At 40.8% G+C, this 23892-nt stretch overlaps 1 protein-coding gene across 1 annotated transcript; it reads left to right on the plus strand.

Annotated features, from left to right (window-relative positions):
• Positions 1–3922: 3922 nt before the first annotated feature.
• Positions 3923–23892, plus strand: hs3st2 (heparan sulfate (glucosamine) 3-O-sulfotransferase 2; the record flags this gene model as incomplete). Its single annotated transcript, XM_080723307.1, has 2 exons — positions 3923–4470; positions 23274–23892. The coding sequence occupies 2 exons, from the start codon at positions 3923–3925 to the stop codon at positions 23890–23892; spliced, it is 1167 nt and encodes a 388-aa protein (XP_080579433.1).

Consider the following 23892-nt stretch of genomic DNA (forward strand, 5'->3'; position numbering starts at 1 on the left):
ATTTAAATTAACTTTTAGATCTGCTATTTTTGCCATACAAAAACACACTACTACAAAGTATAAATCAGGCTATGCATCAACATTTTGTCAGGGTTCGGGTTCAGAGATTGTAATTAATATATCATCTAAAATGAAATTAGTTTTCATCTCATCAGATTACTTATTCGGCTTGCAGAAATCACCATCCTAACCAATCAATAGTGACTGTAAGCAGGTGTCGGATTGTTAAAAGGAAATCAAATTAGGCATAATTTTATGCTATGAAATAGGTTTATACTGGCAAACAAAATAGAGAGCCTAGTCCCATGAATACCATAAGTTATAGGACTTATGGTGACCTATAACTTCTTTATCAGGAACAGAACGATCACAAAGGGTTTGTTGATTCTGAGGAAGGCCTAAGGGACGAAAACAAACAACTGCAAAATATGGAGCTGGAGTGTGCCACTTCCCCCTCCCCCTTTTTATACCTTAAACTTCTTATCACACCTGAGAAACCCACTAAACTGAAGAGTTCTGAAAAGTTTCTCTATGAAACTAAACAGCTCGAACCACTCTCTGCATGAACACACATACTCTTCGTTTTAACCGCAGGCTATTTTCCAAATTGTTAAAATTCTCTTTTGCCTCCTTGTAGTTTTGATATTAGCAGTTGTAAGCCCATACTTATTCAGTGTAGCTGCCAAAATATGAAATTGAGCATGCAGCCCAAGGCCAAGCTTCAATGCCCAAGTGTGACACAGCAATAGTCCCTTCAGTGCAAAAATGTATTGTCCTAAACATAATCTTTTCCCTTTTGCTTCAGCGCCATGGCAGAACGATGGATCACACTGTACAAAGTAAAATCCTCAGTGTTGATAGAACTCTGGGGGTGTGTAAATGTAACCAAATGGACCCCAATGCCTGGAGTTACAAATGGATACATAAAAGAGACAATTGTACTGGTGCACTTACACATTTTGAACTATATTGTAATATCACCCTTCTTTTTTTGGTTGTTGTTGGGAGCAAAACATGCAGGTATACAGTATGACAATGTGAAGAAATGCAGGTGTTTTTTATTTGGTTAGTTTGAAAAACAACAAATAATCCTGCTGTTTGTATATTAACCAACTTTGTGGCCTCAGAGCACTCCCTTGAAAACGTTTGAAATGCACCACTCGATGGACAGTTCAAAGGGCTTGATATACAGGATGACTTATGATGTATGAGCTCTGGTTTTATGTACCTGGTCCAGTATGGTGTCAGTGTAACAATAGTATATCATTTTGCTGCACCACAACCAAAAAGGTGTCATTTTCCAGATCAATAAAAACGGGGTAAATTGCATTGGAGCAGTATTATTCATTAAACCTATATCTGGATGAACAAGACATAATGTTCTGGACACTTTTATATTGTGTAAATAATATCCATTGAAAGCTCCATGTTACGGCTATTTACACCAGTGGTTCTCAAAGTGGATTCCAGAGACTTTGTGGGTTCCTTTATGGGGGGTCTAAATTTACCGAAACAATTCTAACAGTATACAACAGGTCCATTAGGTTCCATTTGGCACCCGATCCCCAAGTTATCATCATCCCATACATTGGGCACAGAGTTAAGGGGAGACATTGAAATGTAAAAGTTTGAGAACTCAAGGTTGTGTGTTTCATTTAGGTGTTACTGTGTGCCAGCATGAAGTTTATACAGTAGACGTAACCACCTTAAAACCGACTGGGTTCTCCCGTCCCATGGACATACCAGGTCTGCTCCTTTTTTCCCTCTACACCAAATCTCTCCACCAAAAATAGCTAATGTGGTTAATGCAAAATACTGTGTCTACTCATCAAAATGTCAGCAGTGAAAACGGTCTATTGTACACAATAACAGGAGACAAAAGAAAAGCCATCATCATAGCAAGATCTGGACTAAATAAATGCACATAACCTACTTCCAGCCAGAGGAAGCTCTCATCTCAGCTTTGTTAAAAAATTGTACCCTACAGCAGTGGTTGGTTAAACTCGTTCTTGGACCGACGGACCAATCGAAAGCCGCTGTGTCCATGATGTTATGGACAAAATGGTGTTTGATTGGTCTGTTCCGTTTGGCCTAAAACGATTAATCCCGTGCTAATGTTGATGGACAGACCGGCTTTGATTGATGTTGATCCGTGCAAATTTTTTTTTTTGGTTAAACTCAAAGTCACCTGAGACGGTGCGCCTCCGTCATCTCCACCGAAAACAAGCGCTCCGCCTGGGGAACCGGAACAGTGTTTTGATTCACGCGTGTCCGTGACGTTATGGACAAAATGGCGTTCGATTGGTCTGTTCTGTTTGGCTAACACATGATATCATGGTCAGAACAGCTTTTGATTGGTCCGTGCTAAAACGAAGTGTAACATAGGATCGGTTTGCACCGCTCCAAAAATACAATGGTGAACGATATATTTATTGCGACCGTCAGGTCACAATAAATATATCTCAATAAAAAACCCCACCGGCTGTCTGTCTGTCTGTCCGTCACATCACGTCACACTTTTGGCCCTACTCTTATCTCCGGCACTGTTGCCCCTATCCTATCATAGGCATTGCCACATAAGCATTGATGCCTGACGGCGTCGCCGGTTCGATTCCCGACCCGGATGACCTTAATATATATTTGCCGCATGTCACTCCCAATTTTCTATCAAATAAAGGCATAAAATCCCCCAAATATATTTTTAAAGTATAAATACTGCAATATATAAATACTCTGTTACAAGTAAAAGTCCTGAATAAAACATGTACTCAAGTAAATAAAGTACAAATGTATTGGTGTCAAAATGTACTCAAAGTACCTAAAGTAAAAGTACTCATTATATAGAATGTCCTATTTCACAAGTTTTAGAATGTACAAAAATCTTTTGAAAATAGCAGATCTAAAAGCTCGGCTATTTTCAAATGGCCAAAATTATATAGGGCTGAAGTGGTTAATGTAGCCTATATTTTGTAATAATAATCACAATCTGCAAAGTAGTAACTTAAGTTTTCAAATATTGTAGTGAAGTAAAGGTCCATTATGTTTTCCTCTGAGATAGTGGAGTAAAAGTAGGCCTACTGAACATTGGAAATAAAGTAGCCTACAAATACCTCAAAATTGTACTTATAAGTACAGCTGTAAGCCTACTTTGTGTAGTTATTTACACCACTGGTATAAACTAATTTAATCTTGACATTCAGATAACCAATTCATCTGAATCTGCAAACGTCAACGAGTAGGTCTAATATAGGCTACAAACATGTTGCCTACAAATAATACTGGTACGTTCCACAGTCCCAGTATTACTTTCCAAGAGTAAAACGAATGGAGAATAATTATTAACATATGTGACGTCATGTCGCTCGTTTAAATATTTATGGTCAGTTCTTGTAATGGCATTCATTCCTCACAAGTTCATAGAAGCGAAACATTGGAAGAACAGTGCAGCAATTCCCTGGACAATCAGCTGATATGAGCTGCAGCCAACATGGTGCGTTTTAAGGAGGAGTGAAGAGCTTTTCATTGTTGTCACTCATCAATGTCCAGAACATCGTCACATACAACAAGGGAAGGAGAAAAGAGGTGGTCGTCACATTCCTCTGGGCTTCGAAGAAGCAGCATCCAGCAGCTTAAACGATCCAAAGGATCCACTTTTTATACCACTCAAACTACATTACTTGGACAGAAACTTGGGAAAGGGGGACTGATCTTTTTTTTCCTCCACGCACAACGCTCGCTTGGTCATATGATATCCTAAAGTTTAATTTACACTACAGTAGTAACCCATTAAAATAAATAATGCTACTTACACACAGTTGATGCCTTCAGAGACCATGTCCCTCATTCCGACTTGGATATTGGACTCCAGGAGAGGAAGACTGATATGGAAACACCATGCATTACTTTAATCCATGGAGACATGATGGCACTCAATCGAATCGTGCCATCTTCAAATAGATTCAGCAAAAGGTTTGCCTTCATCTTCACGCTTTCTTTGTCCTTCACCTATTTGTGCTACAGCATCCTTTTCTGCTGCAGCACAATCATGACAAACCAGGACTATAACGACGAGAGACGGTGCCCGTCGAACAGGAACGCGGGGAGCAAGAAACTTCTCCAGAAATCAAACGGTTGCACTTCTTCCTCGGTCGCGGACATGAGGTTTGCTGCGCCCCGCGCGCAAACGGCACTAAGAAGTTCTGTTCGCAACAACCGGAGCAAACACTTTGCTGCCTCTTCTTCCAGCAACAACTCGTCGTGGGTCGCTTTGAACGAGTTTAAGTTGAAAAACATGACTGTTGCACAGAAATACGGGAATAAGAAGCTGCCCAACGCGCTCATTGTCGGCGTCAAGAAGGGGGGAACCAGGGCCGTGCTGGAGTTTATCAGAATCCATCCGGACGTGCGCGCACTTGGAACGGAGCCGCACTTTTTCGACAGACATTATGACAGAGGGCTTGATTGGTACAGGTGAGGAAAGTCATCGTTTGAAAACAATTAGGCTAATTCTCAAAGTGGGGACCGGGGACCCCCAGGAGTCCTTGAGGGAGTTCCAGGGGACCAGCTAAATGATAGTTAAAAAACAAATAGACCCTTATGGGTATGTAACTCAGAGAGTTACATGGAGCCAACACTTGGTTCCATTTGTAGGCTACACTGTCAGAGTTAAACATTTGGGTCTCAGAAATAGACCTACCATAATGGTGGTCGGTCCGTAGCCTAATGCATGCCAAACTGGGGGTCCTTGAAATTAAAATGCTTGGGAATCACTGCTAGAGCTGTAAAAAACGTATCATTTGATTATATTCATTACATGTGGCACTATTAAGTGTGCTACCAGTCATTGGAAAATATACTGGATGTGAAACACACTATAGCCTACTGTAGTCCATAATAGGCCACACTGTAATTAACTAGAATTACTGGCAGCTGCCTGTATATTAATTGAAGGTGCCCTGGTGCAATGTGACAGATAATGAGATGGATGCTTAAAATGTATAGTTGCTATAACTGGTTGCCAACACTGTATGGGAAGTCTCTCTCTCTCTCTCTCTCTCTCTCTCTCTCTCTCTCTCTCTCTCTCTCTCTCTCTCTCTCTCTCTCTCACGCACTCACTCTGTGTCTCACTCTCTTTCATTCTCATCCATCACACACACACACACACACACACCCACACACACTCACTCACTCACTCACTCACTCACTCACTCTCTTTCTCTATCTCTCTCCCTCCCCCCCCTCACACACACACACGCACGCACGCACGCACGCACACACACACACACACACACACACACACACACACACACACACACACACATGCCTTTTCTGCTTTTCCACTGTGCTGTGTACAGTGATTAAGAGTTTGGGTTAAAAGGATTGGAAGGATATTATCAAATTAAAATCTTGAATTTGAATGCGTTTCAACACACAGTATTTAATTTTAGGATTAAGAAGATCAGATTGAAGGGTGCATCCATTCAGCAGTGGTGGGAAAAGTACTAATTTTTTTACTTGGGTAAAAGTATCAATACTGCAATATAGAACTACTCAGTTACAAGTAAAAGTCTGGAATTATACTTGAGAAAAGTATGAAAGTGTTGGCATCAAAATGTACTTAAAGTACCAAAAGTAAAAGTACTTTAATGTTTGAAAATAGCAGATCTACAAGCTTGTGAGCTTGGATATAAGTTTTTCTGAATCTTTTGATTTTGAAGATATTTGTTTGCCTCTGCCTTGGGTCTTCGTGGGTTAGGTCAACACATCTTCTTCCGCCACTTTTTCCAGTTCTAATCAGTAGCAGACATATTTTACTGTTTGATTACTAGTTAGTACCGCTTCTATTCTGTCGGTTTATTTGGTTAGCAAGAGATTTCCCCAGGTTAACCAGCCACATAACACGAAATAAGGGTTGCTTAACAACGATGTCATCTGTTTTGATACTATTGTAATTGATTAGGGGGTGAACCAATCACAGAAACAGCTGCAAAAGGAATTTATATAGCGCTGTTTAACCAAAGCACTTTACAATGTGCATTATATTCACCCATTCACTGTTTACGTACCAACGGCAGAGGCAACCATGTAAGGCACCTGCTCATTGTGGGAACAAATTAGTGACTGACATTTTGATTGACAACTTCTCTCATTTTGATTGACAGCTCCCTGACTCTGCCAATGTCAAACAATGTCCATTTCTCAATACCAAGAACAGAAATAACAGACTTGCGTCCTTGGAAAGAATGTTCTCATCAAGTTAACGTGGGAAGAACATTCTCTCAACTGAGACAAGTACAGCAGAGTTATTTCGTTGACTAAAACTCTGACGAATTTTTTTCACTGACAAAAACTAAATAAAAACTAAGCTAAGCAAATATATAGACTAAATCAACCATAGATTTAGTTGACTAAAGCAGGGTTTCCCAAAGTGGGTGTCGTGGCACCCTAGGGTGACGTGATGCCAGTCCAGGGGTGCCGCAAGATAATTTGATACTATTTGGAATTCATCAATATCACTTCAGTAATTTTAACCACTTAGACCCTCTATGCTTAGTAAAACAGACCTGATTTGCACTGTACTTGATGAGTTCTTCTTTCCATCTACCCCAATTCTCTTCACCAAAAATAGCAGATCTACAAGCTCACAGCGTGTCACGCGCTGTGAGCATAGACTGTAGAAAAATATGGACGAAATGACGCCATTGGTTTCTATGCAGCGCAAACGGCCCTTTTCCACGCCTTGAAATGGGTGTCGCCATCATAGAAATAAATAGAATTGTAATGCTACCAGAGATGCTATTGGCTGCCAACGGTCACGTGCAACGCAAGGATACTTGGGAGAATGTGTTGAGCTCTGCCGAAAATACAGCAGACGAAGAAGAAAACGTGGATCGCCCACAACAAGCCAACAACAACGCAACAACAACAACAACACACAGCCTATTTTTCTACAGTCTATGACACAGACGGACCGCAGTGACAGTAAATGTCCGAATAACTTTTTAATTTTGCCACGGAGATTTGAGCACCGAAACGTTTGGACTCTGGAGTAGCCGCTGCAGCCGCCGCTAACCAAGCCTGGGTTCCCGAGGCTACCGCTAACCTGACCGGCCGTCTAGGACTCTGTACCCCGCATGGAAGCCTTGTTGAGGACTCCACTTTTGAAAGTGCCCGTGTAGTTCCGCTGGGTCTTATAATAATCCAGTTGTCCACTAGCCCCATATAGAACCTCACCCGTCGCTGCATACTGTTGTGTCTCGAGGTTATATGGGGCTAATTGTCCACTAGACTTTTCACAAAGCAAAGAGGCATTCGTCCAGAGAAATATGCATGTGTTTATTCATATTTATTAACAGGGATTTGTGATGTTTATAGGACTGAGGTTGCATTCATAGTTCATAGTGCATACATAGTTCTCAGTCACACCTCTTAACAAAAGCTGACAACAATTTGACACCTATGTTAACAATGCGATTAATGTAGGAATGGAAGCAATATGCATATGAATTGTCCATTGTGACTACAGTCTGTGATTGTGACATGCTAAGTAGCCAGCCTACAGTAGAAGAGAAGCTGGATTCACGAATGGATTCATGAACTAATTATTGAGCTGACATGCAGTATCGTGGGTTAATTATTCCGGGAGGCTAAAGAGGTTATTTCAATCAGCGATCGTAAATGCGCTTGATTCATGTCATTTGTTTGATTGAGTTTTTTTTTTACAGTAGCAGGCCTACATCATTCAGCATATTCCTCCTCTTTGATTCAGTCAATTTCATTCTGGTTTATATTTTGGAAATAAAATGTGAGATCAACCTATGTCTATTTGTGTGCGTTCCTATGCAAATTTGTGTGACATTTGTATGTGTGAGTGAATGTAAGTGCTAACTTAGTTTGACGTGCTGCAGACTGTTCTATTGACAATTATACTGTAGCCTCAGTGTTATTTTCAAATGTTTTAATTAATACCATTTGGTGAGGCTAAATGTTGAGTGTTTCTTTTTAGTTTTATATTATATTATAGGCTATACCACTTTATATACGAGTGGTTACTTGGGAGAAATACATTATTACCTAATAGCCGTTCTAAACCTACAAAAAGCCAGATAATTGCCATAACATCACGTCGCCGAAGTCTGCTATGACCAACTTCAAATTCCAAAAGAGCTCCCGACCGAGATCTCCCATCCTGGCTCCAACAACAGGTATATGAGGTATGGCAAGAATTATACAGGATAGCAGGACATGCAACTTCATATAAAAAGTGCTGTTTTCAGTTTCCAAAATGTTACATGAAATATTTGATAAATGGTCTGAAGTAGGCCTATAAAGTAAGTCTGTGGTAGGCATATGATTGACAAATTATCAAGAATGCTATATGCCAATGTTAAAGAGGAGTTTATAAAATAATATAGGCTTCCCTTGGCTTAGAACATAGGCTATTTTGGCTGTAAGTGGCCACTAATATGTTGTCTGGTGTCGATATGTTTATGTAGGGCTATTAGCTTAATGGCATGCCATACTTGCACAAATCAAGACGAGAAAAAACAAATAAAGACGCATTGTTTTGGTGGCATTATATATAGGCTTGTTACACAATCGGGCAGTAGGTAGCCTTCATAATAAATAAATACCAAGTCGTGTATTTGTGGCTGATATGCCTATAAGAGTAAATACATTGTAGGCGAATTAACAAAAACGATGTTTTAACATTTATATAATTATAGAGAATATATGTGTGTTTATTTATGTCCTCACTCATTTTAATAGCTCTGGATTAAGCGTCTGCTAAATGTACATTGTAACCTGGGTTTGTATAATAGATTTATTTTGTAAAAATGTTTACACGCCGTTGTACAAAATAAACCGATCTAGCTAACAGTGCGTCGCATTACGACGAGTTGTTAGATCTGCTCTGCTCTGGGTAACCGAATTGTGCTTCAGTGCATGCAGGCTGGCCGCAGATCAGTTTCATCAGAAGTCGGCCCCGCCCCCACCCTGCAACTTTATAATTTATTTTAAAATACATTGGACCAAATTTCGACAAAACGCATATGATGGTGATTGAAAGGCTAGCGATAACTAGCGATAGGAACCATAAAGTATTCATGAAAATGTTAATTAAGGTTAGAACACGAAAGGGGAAAATGAATGGGATCCAATGGTGAACAATTCTTTTTGCTATCGGCCGAGGGGGAAAACAGCGCAACTAGCGGCCAATCATAGGAAGTTTTACTTCCGTATTGGAGTCATTTTAAATCGGCAGAACTTGCCCCTTGGCTGTGAGCTTGTAGATCTGCTATTTTCTCTAACAGCGTGTCACGTGCTGTAAGCTTGTAGATCTGCTATTTTTGGTGAAGAGAGTATCTCAGGTGGAAAGATGTGTATATTTACGTAGCGTAATATGATATAGGATTCTTAAAACATAACAGTGTAATCCAGGGGTCATCAATGACCGGATCGAATCATTCTCTGTGCCATTTCGGGCCGGGGTCCAGTAAAAACTGAATGTTTCTCTGGTAGATTCGGTTCGGTCCAAATAGCCTTGGTTCCATTTCAGTATGGGTCTTTTTTGGACCTGTGCTATACGCTCTAGAACGCTCTCGATGACGCATCCTAGGCTGAGGCGCTGTCCTTGGTGCTGAACTATGCCCCTGTTCCACTGTCTCCACCTCGTTGGGCTGCTTACCTGTCTGGCGGCACTGCGAGACTCCACAACAAGTACTTTTGGACTTTTCTTCAGTATTAACCATGTTGAATATTTTTACTTCTACCCCACTACATCTCATAGGAAAATACTGTACTTGTACTCCACTACAGTTATATGAAAACTTTGAACTTTATAGATTTTGATTAGTATTACAAAACACAGTAACCACTTCAGCCCAATATACTGTATACAGTATTTTGGCCATTTGAAAAAAGCAGATGAACATAGCTCACAATGCGTAAAATGAATATTCACAAACACTTAACCTTGTTAATAATGCTTAAAAAATAGATTTTTTAAGTATTTTGAATGTTCATGCTGAAATCTTGAAAACCCACGTTTTCGTGTGTGTTTCCATAAAGTACAGCATGTGCCTTTTCAAGTACAGGAGAATAATAAATGTATTTCTGAACGTGTAGAGAGCTGTTGACAGTGTGAATGTTATGTAATGTACAGTATAGGGCTGTCACGATTATGACATTTTACATAACGATTAATTATCACTCAAATAATTGCGATTAACGATTTAATTGTATATTTGTCGTTAACAATTACATTTCTGTTTGGCTTTTAGGCTTTAAAGTTGTACATGGCACTCATGACACATAACCTAAATATATAAAGAAATTACTGACATATTTGACAATTTTATACTTAAAAAAGAACATTGATAGTGGAAATAGCCGATCTACAAGCGATTCGACGCGTTGTGAGCTTGTAGATCTGCTATTTTCCACTACTTTTTGAAAGTGTTTTAACTATATTAACGTTTCTCAACATGGAAACGATTATGACGATTATGCAAAATAATTGCGATTACCTCAAATAATTGCGATTAGACGATTATGTAGTAATTGTGACAGCCCTAGCTCTGTTGTCAGTCATTCCCTTCTCTCATTCCCTTCTCGTCATGCTTTCCACAACCTTCAAAGTATAACACAACCCATTTGTAATTAGAGTACAAGTTTTGTACCAAAATATTGTAGCCTAAAGCAATTAATGCAGGCACCAATGGTTCCCCTATATAGTGACCATGGGACCACCATAATAAACTTAACATTACCATAGGATGCTTGGCCACTGAAAGAGGAAAGCTCCTTGACACACCTGGCAGACAAAATATGGAATCCAAATAAAATATAACAGTATACACCCCTGTTTATTCATAGACCTAAAATCAGCAGCCTAAGAATGTTATCCATCATGTTTTGTGTGTTGCTGTGACCAAATACTATGACAGCATTTGTGCCTTTTAGTGGTGGGAGCAATCACACACACGTACATGTACACACGCACGGAAAAAAAGTAGTCCGGCCTGTGACCTAAAATGAGTTTGACATCCCTGTTCTACATCAATGGCTCTTTTTCAAAGCAGCATTTTTGTTATTCGCTGAGTTACAGATTTTTTTCGATTTGCTGAGTAACCGTCCGAGTGAGATTCATTGCTATATACAAGTCCTTCTGTGGGCAAGGCAATAATCTGCCGCAATGATTACTGGAGTGTATACCTACTTTTGATTGACTGTCAGATTCTGTATGGAAGCGGGCATTGTGAGTGCACATAATGTATATGTTGTTTCTATCTGTCTGCCTGTCCCACTGTTTGCTTTTAAATTACAGCTTTTTTTGTCTAAATAAGCCATGCAATGTTGAAAAGCCAGGTTTACAGATCAAGTCAATCATTTCATAAAAAAAGATCAATAATCATTCATCTTGACAATAAGAATTTTACGTTCTCTTTGACACACCCAGAAGCCACATCTACCCAGTCAGAAACATACATTCTATACCAGGGGTCTTCAACAGGGGGTCTGGGACCCCTAGGGGGTCCTCAGAGTTACTACAGGGGTCCTCCAAATCGTTGTGTGATAGAAACCTTTTTTTCTTCTTTTTTATATTAACCACTCAAACCCTAACATCCATATACTGAGAACTTTAGCCAAAAATAGCAGATCTACAAGCTCACAACGCCTCGAGCTTGTAGATCAGCTATTTTCGGCAAAGAGGTTTTGTGTAGAGGGAAAAAAAAGAGCAGACTAATTACAGAGTGAAAGGTCAAGTTTATTAAGTATTGACAGTTCAAGTGGTTAAATATCTGAAAACACAAATTGACATGAATCCAAAATACACTGATGATTGCGCTGTCAAACTATATGGAATCTACGAAAAGGTTGTGGGGGTCCCTGCTTCAGCTCTCTCTCAGCTAAGGGGTCCTTGGCCTGAACACGTTGAAGACCCCTGGCATATACAGACAATTAACGTTACCAATTTTCAAGAGCCCATTGTACAGTACAGTCTATATGTTATTACCGTTCCATGAGGCACTAGACTAGGGAGACCAGTGTGACCAAAAAAAAAAAAAGAAATGGTGCAGTGTTCATTACTGTGCCACCAGAGCAGAACACAGACGTGGCCTCATTTAGATTGTGTCAGGGTTTTCACATAACGATACAGGGTCTGATCAGGACTAACATCTTACTGCCACCCAGCAAAGTTCTCAGCATTAATTTACAATCTTGGAGTTAAACTAAGGCTGAGAACTTCATTTAATTTCCTTGTACCTCTCTTACGCAATAAAATCCTCTGTGTTGGTTTATCAGAGAGCGTAGAAACGTGGTTACAATTGCACATTTTACCGTGTAGTACGTTTTTTTCCATCCGTTTTCCACCAGGACCACGACGATCAAACAAAACACATCGCCATGCACCATCAAGACTTGAAAGGGCATGCCAGCTCTATTGATTGTACAGGAGTCAGAAGCACTTGGCAGTGGAGTCTGCGAGATGTGTTGAAACTTTATGAGCAGCGGCTGCAGCTAAGAATATTCCTGGTTCTCCATTAATTGGCTCGGGGAGGCAGGGAGGTATGAAACATGATCATCACAAAGGTTGATGAGGACAGGAAGTTGGATGGCGCTCATTTAACTGGGAAAACCACACGTTTCTAGTCTTTCTACAGTGAGGGGTGGTCAGGCGTGTGTATTATTAATGAGCAGTCTTCATGGCAGTGTAGCTTGGTGACATCTAATGGGCACAATTAATAACAAAAAATATATCTTTCATTAAAGGTCCCCCAGTGAGGCCAGTCCCGCAGAGCGCAGATACAAAAAGATGAGCATTCTTATGTTGAATAAATCAGTGGATTGACTAGTGGCTAGTGTGAGTAAAAATAATCTGTATTGTATTCTACATGCCTATAAAATATAGATATAGCTGTCAGGCACATAATAAAAGTGGTGTGATCCTGTGCAATATAATGAAATATCAAATACGGTACAAACTGCATGTTAAAATGATACTGTACAGTTTGATTTCATATGAAAGACTAACTGTACTTTGTGGTTTGTAATGGCTGTGGTTCGGTCAGGTCAAAACTGATATATGGTCATTACACAGTATAATCTTGAGCATTATTTTAACTCTGAGTGCACAGATGGACCCCAAATGTGTCAATGTGAACACTTGTAAAACATGTACGATGTCCTAGATACTTTACAGAGCAATATATACCCACAGAGACATATTATCTTGTGTCCTAATTCCATACTAAATACTCTAACCATGTTTTGAGTAGTGTGTTCATTCTGGGGGAAAAAAATAAATAGTATACTTAAAAATGCCCGTGTACTAGAATCCCTGGATTAAGTCTGATGTAACAGAGACACAAAACACAGCTGAAGGGAAGGAACAATAATTCAGGGCTGGAAAAAGTCAATTAATCAACTCACGATCTTCTTAATGAAAACATGAAATGAAAAGGTTAATCATTTCTTTATCATCATTCCATGTCTTGATCTTCTTATCTGTTTAAATACATTGCTAACAAACAATCAACCAGACAGACAGGAACAATTATAATACACTGCTATGCGTTTGCTTAACTAGAAAGATTGGATGCACTTGAGTCCATTCTTCCCTCCAATGCCATGTTGTCAAAATACTGTACTGTATGTCATTTCCACTTGGAATTGTGTCTGTCATTTTGACCAAAACATTGTTGGTTATCATGACCTTTAATCTTTTTTAACCCAAAGTTAATCATCTCTTTGGGGTAACCTATTAATGCTGATCCTTCCCACCAAATGTCATGAACATTCGCCCATCCATTCTAAAGTTGTTTTACAGTCGGGCAGACAAAATGGGGTGAAAACTTAATCCCATTCCAACCCCTTTGGCAGAGGTAATTATTCTTCATAGATTGGTACATCGATGCAAATACAACTGTGTAAAAATCTATATCGGTTTTGAAATATTGTGGTCTGGGAAATATTGTGCAGTTGTTATTCATGATACGTTAGCTTTCTGGAGCTATACAGTAAAAGAACATTATAGAGTATGCCAGAAAAAGCGAGTTAGCAGGACTGTTTTAGATTGGTTCCTGAAACAACCCACTTAATAACAGCTTATACTGTAGCAACACTGCAAGGTATGCTGTACACATACACTGGAGGTGAAAAATTGATGTCACGTCAGATTTAGGGGATGCAGGGGCTGCGCGTGCATATCTGCTTCTAGACTGTCATACTCAATAAATACGAGGTTGCATACAATTTCCCCCCATCTAAAAAGTAATTTCCGAAGTATTATAGGATTTTGAGACATTTTCATACGAGTTGCCACCTTAGATGATACTGTATCTCATTATCCATCGCTTGTTTCTGCCATTTCCTGCAACTTTGCAAAAAAGAAGAAGAAGCAGGGACAACAGTATAACCACGTACCAGAGAGTTATAAAGAAAATGCATGAGCCCAGAAGAGGTTTTATGGGTCTCCAGGTGAACCCACCGACCCAGCAGCTGTTAATTATTCTGAATCATTTATGTGAGCAATTAACCAAAGCCCTCACCTGAGAATAGGTATGTTTCTTGGCAAGGATTTCAGAGGCATCCCTCGGTGTCTTCATTTTGGCATCGTTGGACAGCTTCCTAAACCACGCGACACTCTGGCAGCACTTTGTTCGGCTCAGTCAATCAAACATTATTGCTCAAGAAGAGGTCCCAGGGGTGCCCATGGTGGCCTCATCAAACACTTGGTGCACAGACCACACTCGTCGCTGTTGGGCAGAAACCTTGTATCTCCACATTTCATGCATGAATGCCCTACTTCAGGGGTCTTCAACATTTTCAGGCCCCCTTAGTTGAGAGAGAGATGAAGCAGGGACCCCCTCAACCTTTTCATAGATTCCATATAGTTTAATCGTTTGACAGCAGAATCATCAGTGTATTTTGGATTCATGTAAATTTCTGTTTTCAGATATTTAACCTCTTGAACTGTCAAAGTGTCAATACCCCTCTACACCAAACCTGTTTGCCGAAAATAGCCGATCTACAAGCTCACAACGCCTCGCAGCGTAAGGCATTGTGAGCTTGTTGATCGGCTATTTTTGGCAATGGTTTTCAGAATCTGGTTAAGAATCTGGCTAAAACGGAGATTTTCTTTTTTTCTTTCTATCACACAAAGATTTGAAGGACCCCCTGTAATAACTCTGAGGACCCCCTAGGGGTCCCGGACCCCCTGTTGAAGACCCTTGCCCTACTTCGTCCAGCAAAAGTTTCACCCAAAAGCAGCGAGAATAGCCGATATACAGTACAAGTTCACAACTCCTCACGATTGCGACACGCTGTGAGCTTGTAGATCGACTATTTTCAAAAATTTTGTGTGTCTGTGTGTTAAAAAAATGTCGAAGAGTTTGTGACTAGATAACACAGGCTCTTTTTTTTTTGCCATTTCCTGTAAAGTAATGGTTTGGACAAGGTTTACACCTGACAGTGAGGACCTGGGTTCAAATCAGACCCTTCTTGTCTCGCATGTCTTTCCTCTCTTTCTATCCCTGGTTTAATTCCTGTCTCTCTTCACTGACATTATCTGAAATAAAGCATAATGTTCCAAGTAATCTAAAAAAGTGTGCCCTACAGCGGACAGTCCCTTAGTGGAAAAATACATGAATTATTCTTACAAGAGACTAGTTCAAATGACATTGAAAAAGTCAAATTATTTTATTCAATAATTGTGCTTCAGCACAGAGTTTTTGTTGAAGCATCATGTTAAATTACCATTGTCCAGTCCGACCCAGATAAACACAACATAATATAACCTTCCCTGGTCAAACTGTAACTGTAATAGACTGTGTTGTATACGGTTGGGATCCTTTAGGATTTTAACGATTTCGGTTCCTTAACGTCCCCTTTAACAATTCCTATAGGGTTCCAAATGGACCCTTAAGCCTCGTTCTCACTGTTTAAGAACCTCTCCCGTCCTTTTCCTTGGGGGATGAGGGGGGGATGACGTCGTCCAATTAATTCCCTAAGGAAGTCACATGGTTTCATGCCTCTAGCAAGCCTCTTGGCTTAAAGCAAGCTTGCTTTTGTACACTCTCAGAGTTATGGTGGTCCAGCTAGTATTCTAATTGTATAGCAGACATATACGCTGGCCTCCTTCAAAACTGCCCTGAAAACTCACCTTTCAGTAGGCCAGAGAAGGAGGTAGTTATCACTTCTCCCATAGACAGGCGAGAAGTGAGCACCCCGCCCCCCTTATCTTAGTACCACCCCCTTGTTTCCCCTATCCTATACAGTGTTTTTATAACTGCGATGATATTGAATGTTTTCTTTGCTTGCTATTTGTCATGTCCATGAATTGAATACCAAGGACTTCCAACGACTTTAAAAAAGACTGTAAACAGACTTATTTGGTATGTTCCTTTTAGGCAGGATGTTTAACTGTACTTGTACTGTACTACAATTGACTATACTTGTACTGTTCTCCATTTTTATCTAATAACATTTTCAATCAATCAAAGATGTGAGGTTCATATACCAACTTTGACAGTGTGATAAATCCTCAATGTTGGATCTGGTTCCTTCGGTACCTTCGGTTCAGGATCTCAACCCTAGTTGCGTACAGTGTAGGCTTCATTATAAGTCCCTGTCATTGATCAGTGCAGTGCAAAGACACATTTGATCTATCAGTGCAGAAACCCTCCACATTGTGATTGATAGTTTCTAAATTAAAATCCTTTTCAGAAGAGCCATTTCCTGCGAATCCTCGGATTCATAAAACCCCTTAATTAGAAACCGTGTGTCTTCAGAAGCCTTTCAATGTTTGATTACAGGCAGCAAGGGACAGGAACATCACACTGTGATCACACATTCAAAATTGACTTATTGCAGATGAAGCCATAAGTGACACATAGTTAAGCCCAATTTGTAATTAACTGTACTATGGTGTCGCGCACCGAAAATGGGTGTTCTTCAAGCTCGCTTGCGAAGCGTTGTTTGTGAGCTTGCAGATCTTGAAACTGGATCCTTTTTTTTTAAACTTAAGTGTTGCTCTATGACAGCTGCTTATACTTTATTTTTTAAAGAAAAATGTGCATTTAAGCTGTTAAAGGTTTCTCTGTTATGGCTTTTTCACAGTCCTTATAAGTGTTGTTCTGTTCTCAGAAGTGTGTGGTTATGTAACATTGCCAGACACACAGACTCTGAAGTGTCTGCGTCTCTGAGCAACAAACATGCCTGTTTACTATTTCAACTACCGTAGTCAACTGGCAATAACAAGTTGTCACTGTCAGGCAGAAACCGAGAGACAGCCGCTGATACGAACGACCTACGGCCTGGTCGCGACCTAGGCCACGACCTGGAGGTCGTAGGTCCCGGTTCTGGAGGTCGTAGTTCGCGGTACATACTTGTTAGGTCGCGGCCGGTCTAGTTTCGCGACCCCCGGCCGTGGTTGCGCCACCTCGGTCGTCCCCGGGCCGTTGTTGCGCGATCGGGCCGTTGTTCAGCGACCTGGGAAGTCCGCGGTCGTATTTAAAAGGTCTTTTTGCAGAATATTCTAGAGCAGCAGCGCTATTCAACCTTTTGAAGCTTGTGATTGGCTGAACCGGAGGTAGGAAGCGCTCCATTGTAGTCACTTGGACCGCGCGAGGTGCACCAAAACCTATCCTTAACCCTAACCCCAACTCTAACTCTAACCCTAACCTTAACCCTAACCCCAACTCTAACCCTAACCCTAACCCTAACCCTAACCCTAACCCTAACCTGCCGACACTGAGTAGCTAACCTGCCGACGCTGTTGAAAACGAGCGCTCCTTCCCTTAGCAAGCGTAGAGTTTCTAAACTCGCGTCCCTTCCCTTAGCAAGCGTAGAGTTTCGATCGCGGCGCTCCTTCCCTTAGCAAGCGTAGAGTTTCTAAACTCGCGTCCCTTCCCTTAGCAAGCGTAGAGTTTCGATCGCGGACTTCCCAGGTCGCTGAATTACGACCGAGATCGCGCAAAACCTCCAGAACCGGGACCTACGACCTCCAAGTCGTGGCCTAAGTCGCGACCAGGCCGTAGGTCGTTTGTATCAGCGGCTCTTGCTGCAGAAACCTCGTACTCCAACTCCAAGTTTCAAATTTGTACAGTTTTTTCGTAAAGTAAAGCCCTGCTTCATCATACAAGACTGTCACACAAAACTAGTGAAAATAGCCAATCTACAAGCACACAACGGCTATTTTCACAATTTTAAATCATTTTTAGAATAACAAAAAAGGGAAGGTTTTGGACATACAAGGTTTCCACCCGACAACGATGAAATAAGTGTGTTGTTACACTTGATGTGAAAAGACTAGCCTGACTGAGCTCTAGTCCAGTCCAGGCTCCATCCCTCTCTTATGCCGGTGGTTCTCAAACATGCTTGGCTCAGCCCTGTAAACAACTTTTTCATCCACGACATCCCTGAATTACATTGTTACTTTATAGTACTACTAACACTGCACTATTAGGTTGTGTTAGTAGTTTTGGGTATTTTCGCTTGTGTTTGACATGACAGTGAGATACTTGTTGCACTAACTAGCATTGACTGCTATGGTCACTTTTGATTTGGACACTGTACTATTTAGTTGTGCTTAAGGACACTTTATGTATATATATGTTACAGTATGTTTAGGTAACTCAGGACGTTCATTGTAAGAGCGCTTGTTTTGTGTTCACCACACACTAATCACCACCAGATGGCGACGACAGCCCATAGACAGCCATTCACTAGTGCAGGCGCTGACGTCACTCGTTTGCGACTCTCTTTCTTTATTTACTAGCCTAGCTGGGCGGTGTTTAGCCATTAGCTTAGCCATTAGCTTAGCCATTAGCTTACTATGAGCGTTTATCGTGGGCTTGCCCAGGCCTTACGGCCTGGGCATAAATATAACGATTGCATTCACCACGGCTTCGTAACTCGCGCGGCGCTCCGCCGGCCGCGCGGCCCTGGCCCGCTCTTCGCGGCCACTCGCGCCTGCGGCGCTCGGGGGCGAAGAGCAGGACCAAGGTCCGCTGGTCTTCGCGCCGCTTGCAATGTCGTGGACAATCGAGTGGCTCCGCCTGGAGGACGTTGTTGTGGGCGACCGCTTGTTCCGCCCCGTGCGGCACCACAAGTGCTCCGTTTCTCGACCTTCCTGTTTCTCTAACAAACCGTGACATATATATTTATATATTATTTGTTCCCTCTCTTGATGCACCTTGCTCTTCACTGTACTCTGTTCTTGTTTTTCTTTTATCTTTTTCTTACTTCTCTGTAACTTTGTAAATAACCTTATCCCTGCAAGACCCGAATTAATTTCTACTGGCACAAAAAAATTAAAAAAAATCAGATGGTGTTGTAGGAGTCCTAATCACAGGAAAATGTAATGTTAAAAAATGTATAATGTTTTTGTAAGGTTTTATAGCCATACATCATAAATCATGCTCTAATTTGCATTTTAGGGATATTTTTCACAATAATAACATATGTACATGTTCTAGACATTCTAATGATCACAAAAAACAATATTACAGGCATGTTACTTATGTTTTAGTGAGGAATAGCTTCAGTTAAAAAGTGAGATGTTGTTCGTCCAGACGCTGGAATTTCAACTTCTCTGGGAGGTGTGAATGTCATTCTCTGTGGGGGGTATTTATATGCAAATATCCTGGCCAATGGCATTGTAATACTAAACAATAGGATTTAATGGTGATGTTAATGTGAAAAAAGAACAGGAAAACTAATTATAACATTTAAAAAAAAAATGATTTAAAAAACGTTGCCAAAAAGCAACGCTGGGCCTTGCAGGGATTTATACTGCTGTGCTGCCTCTGGGCAACTGATTTTCCCCCTTGGGATAATAAAGGTATCTATCTATCTAGCACCTTACATTTACAGTAGGTCATACGGTATGTACATATATAAATCTTTCCCGCTAAATACAGTAAGTAAACTTGAGAGACTGTCCGTTTCCATTATAGGACAGATAACTTTATACTTGACGTTAACCCCTCTGAGGGGAAACATTCGCCTATTGTGAGCTTGTAGATCTGCTATTTTTGGCGAAGAGATTTGGTGTCGACTGAAAAAGAACGCACCAATTAATTACAGTGCAACTCAGGTCTGTTTTACAAAGTCGAATATTATCAAAGTATCCCGCGGCATCCCTGGATTTGCGTCAAGGCACCCTAGGGTGCCATGGCACCCAGTTTGAGAAACCCAACTCTAATTTGTTGTATGCTTCTCTACTCTATTCTCTCTTTTTATTTTACTTTAGCTAAACAAAAAGTTTTTATTCACTCAGACATCTATTCCAACTACAGTATATTATTGCCCTGACTTTCTAAGAGGAACTGCTTGCTTTAATGGTGCAAGTCTGTCAGACCATTTCTGAAGTATGCGTATACTGAGAAATAAAATAGGACTTACTGTACTTACAGTAGGCTACCTGCTAATAATTTGAGATTGTGAATAACAATAGTTTCTGGTCTGACTTATTTTGTAGTTTTGAACACTGCATTACCTGTTAATGTTACAGACAGGGTAAGTAATGGAGAAACAATTGCATATACCGGTAAATAAAAGTATGATGAGTAAAGATAAAAGCATATTTCATCTGATGTACAGTAACAGAAAGTGCCACTAATGTATTAAGTGGTGATATGAACCATTCATTGGACTTGTTAGCCACTGGTTAACATTCTTGTATATTTTAAGCCAGGAAGAACTGGACACATTTGAAATATTTGGATCCACGATGCAGTCCGTTATCCTAAAGTGATTAAAATGTCAAAGCCAAACCTGTAATGAATTCTGACTCTAGTTTCACGATTGCAATGTAAATTACGAAAATGAATTTAGTTGGTGAGAAAGACACTATCAGTCTTCTACAATTTGTGACATAACCAGTTAATCAAGGTGTGTGCATGGCTGTGTGTGTGCGCACGTCCGAGTGTGAGTGTGTACTGTGTACGTGTGTGTTCGTGCGTGCGTGCGTGCGTGCATCTCAGTATGTGTGTGTGCATACGGTATGTTTGTGCATGTGTCCTTGTGTTCAATTGATGAGGAGTTTGTGTCGAATTTTGTTTTCATTAATGCTAGGATAGAGAAGGTCTTACATTTACTAGTGTTATGTAATTAATAAGAGTTTGAGTGCTTAGAATAGGGCAGGGTGTTGTTGTGGGATTGTACTTAGATGTCAGCTTAGTGTATTTTACACAACATTTATTCATAGAACATTGGAGGTGGAGGCAGACTGATTAGAAACATATAAGGTACACAAAACTGAAATCACGGTATTCTCATAAAAATGCTGGACAGTGTTTGCATTATGTCACTGATGATTAAATTGAAGTTTTCCAAGTTCACACACAATGTCATCATGGATTAGTCATCAACACCATGGAGAATGTGATGCTGTAGGCCACTGGTTCTCAAAGTAGGGTCCCCTTGAGAGGGTTCCTGGGGGTCTTCAGCAAAATAAGGAATAATTTAAGCACTTATACTTCGGATATTTAAAAATAGCAGCGTAAAGTGCCTGCCCGCCACCACAGGGGTTGTGGGATTGAATCCACTGTGGTGCATCCCACTTTGTCGAGCATCTATGCGAATACAGTTGGTGTTCGGGGGAGGGAAGCCGGGAAACCTGACAGGCATTGTGATATTTGTCTACATAATTTCCACAGAATGTGGCGGCACCTGTCAGTATAGGGAGTGCCGGGCAGGAGGAGTAGGACAGACTCTACAGCCTCCTGGTGGGGGCTCCTCACTAGCAGGTGACTAAGTTGGATACAACAGCCGTGACAACGCACAAATGTGTGTGGGGAAGAATTCATTGGCATAACATCTAAATTGGAGAGGAAAGGGGATAAAAATCTAAGGGAAAAAAAGCTGATTTGAGGAGAATACAGATTTTTTTAAGGCTTGAATGTTTTAAGAACACTGATTTACTCTTGTTGGATCCCCAGCACAAAGTCTGTTCCAAATGGTGGTCTGCAGCCAAATACATCTCAATTTGGGCATCCTTGAAAGGAAAATGTTTGAGAACCACTGCTGTAGGCATCCATGTTTTTAATCAATTTCCGTAGTGTCACGGCTAGTTCTGTCATCATAAACTGTATTTTCTTTCAGTGTGGCTCGATAAATCTCAAAGGACAGAGAAAGAAAATGTGTGTTCGTCGACAAGAAAACACAGATTGTTGATCACACAGCCAACAGCTAGCTTACATTGTGTTGCATCACCATACTTTGTGGAACATGGCATCGCGTTTTTGTGTGTGTAGCAAAGCTGCTTGCTTTAAAGGTCCATCTCATGAAAGATTCATGTTTTTTCCGGTGGCCCTGAAGCACCCAAGGTAACAGCTCAGGATTCATAAATAAAGCTAAATGGATCAATATTTCCAACACTTTAGAGCTACCTCATGACCACCCCTACCCCCTTAGAAAGGTTAGTTTCTAATCGAAGGCTTTCATCAGAAATAAAACAGAGATTGTAGCAATTAATCATTCTCAAATGCACGGCAACTTACTGGAAACCACTACATTATTCATAATTGCAGTGATGTGTTGAAACTCAGGCACTTCATTCACTTTTGTGACAACAAAAGCAAAATATCACTATATGGAGTAGACGTAAAATGGGAACATTTGTATAAAGCCAACATTTTACTGTAAGATGAAGATGACTAAATAATAATAAATAAGTTTCATTAGGTCATTAATAAAATCAATATGTCACTGTTAACTAATCTATGACAAAGTAAATTCATGGTAAAAAGAAAAGCTTCTAATGCCTTTGGGGACAGTGATATTTGATGCTTGTTTCTGATTATGCATTTGCAACTCACCGGTAACACAGGCTCTTTTTTTAATTTCCTGAAAAGTAACCGGTTTTGGACAAGTTTTCCACCCCGCAGCAACAATATTCTACTTATCTATTTGACAGAGGTGTTTCAAACAATTGCTGAAAGATTAGTTCTTGACAGTTTTAGGAATAATTACACTATCTCTAGTATTCTCTAGCTATGCATTCTTACTTTTTAATAATACCATAATAACATGTCTCCGTCTAACAATCTCTCTCTCTCTCTCTCTCTCTCTCTCTCTCTCTCTCTCTCTCTCTCTCTCTCTGTCACACTCTCATTCTCTCCCTCTAATATATAGGTAATTGTGATTTATTACATGTCAGTGATTAAACTTCTCCTTGAGGTCTTCATCATAGTGTCGCTATAAATAGTACCTGGATTGATCGTTTTTCCTTGCTCTCTCTCTCTCTCTCTCTCTCTGTCTAGGGGACTAATGCCACGGACTCTAGACAGTCAAATCACCTTAGAAAAGACTCCAAGCTACTTTGTCACCAGAGAGGCGCCTCGACGCATCTCCAGCATGTCCCACCAGACCAAGCTGATTGTTGTGGTGCGTAACCCGGTCACTAGAGCCATCTCCGACTACACACAGACTCGGTCCAAGAAGCCCGACCTCCCTGCATTTGAGGAACTGGCCTTCAAGAACAGGAGTTTGGGCCTAGTTGACACTTCCTGGAATGCCATCCGGATCGGGATGTACATCCTGCACTTGGAGAACTGGCTGCAGTACTTCCGCCTCTCGCAGATGCACTTTGTGAGCGGAGAGCGGCTGATCACAGACCCGGCGGGGGAGCTGGGCCGCGTGCAAGACTTTCTGGGAATCAAGCGCATCATCACGGACAAGCACTTCTACTTCAACAGAACCAAAGGCTTCCCCTGCCTGAAGAAGCCCGAGAGCAGCGGTCAGCCACGCTGCCTCGGCAAGTCCAAGGGTAGGACTCACGTGCAGATGGACGAGGAGGTCCTTGAGCAGCTGCGAGACTTTTACAGGCCGTTCAATGTGAAATTCTATGAGACGGTGGGGCATGACTTCAGGTGGGATTGA

Source organism: Nannobrachium achirus (genome assembly GCF_963921795.1).
Source record: "Nannobrachium achirus genome assembly, chromosome: 4".
Taxonomy (NCBI): Eukaryota; Metazoa; Chordata; class Actinopteri; order Myctophiformes; family Myctophidae; genus Nannobrachium; species Nannobrachium achirus.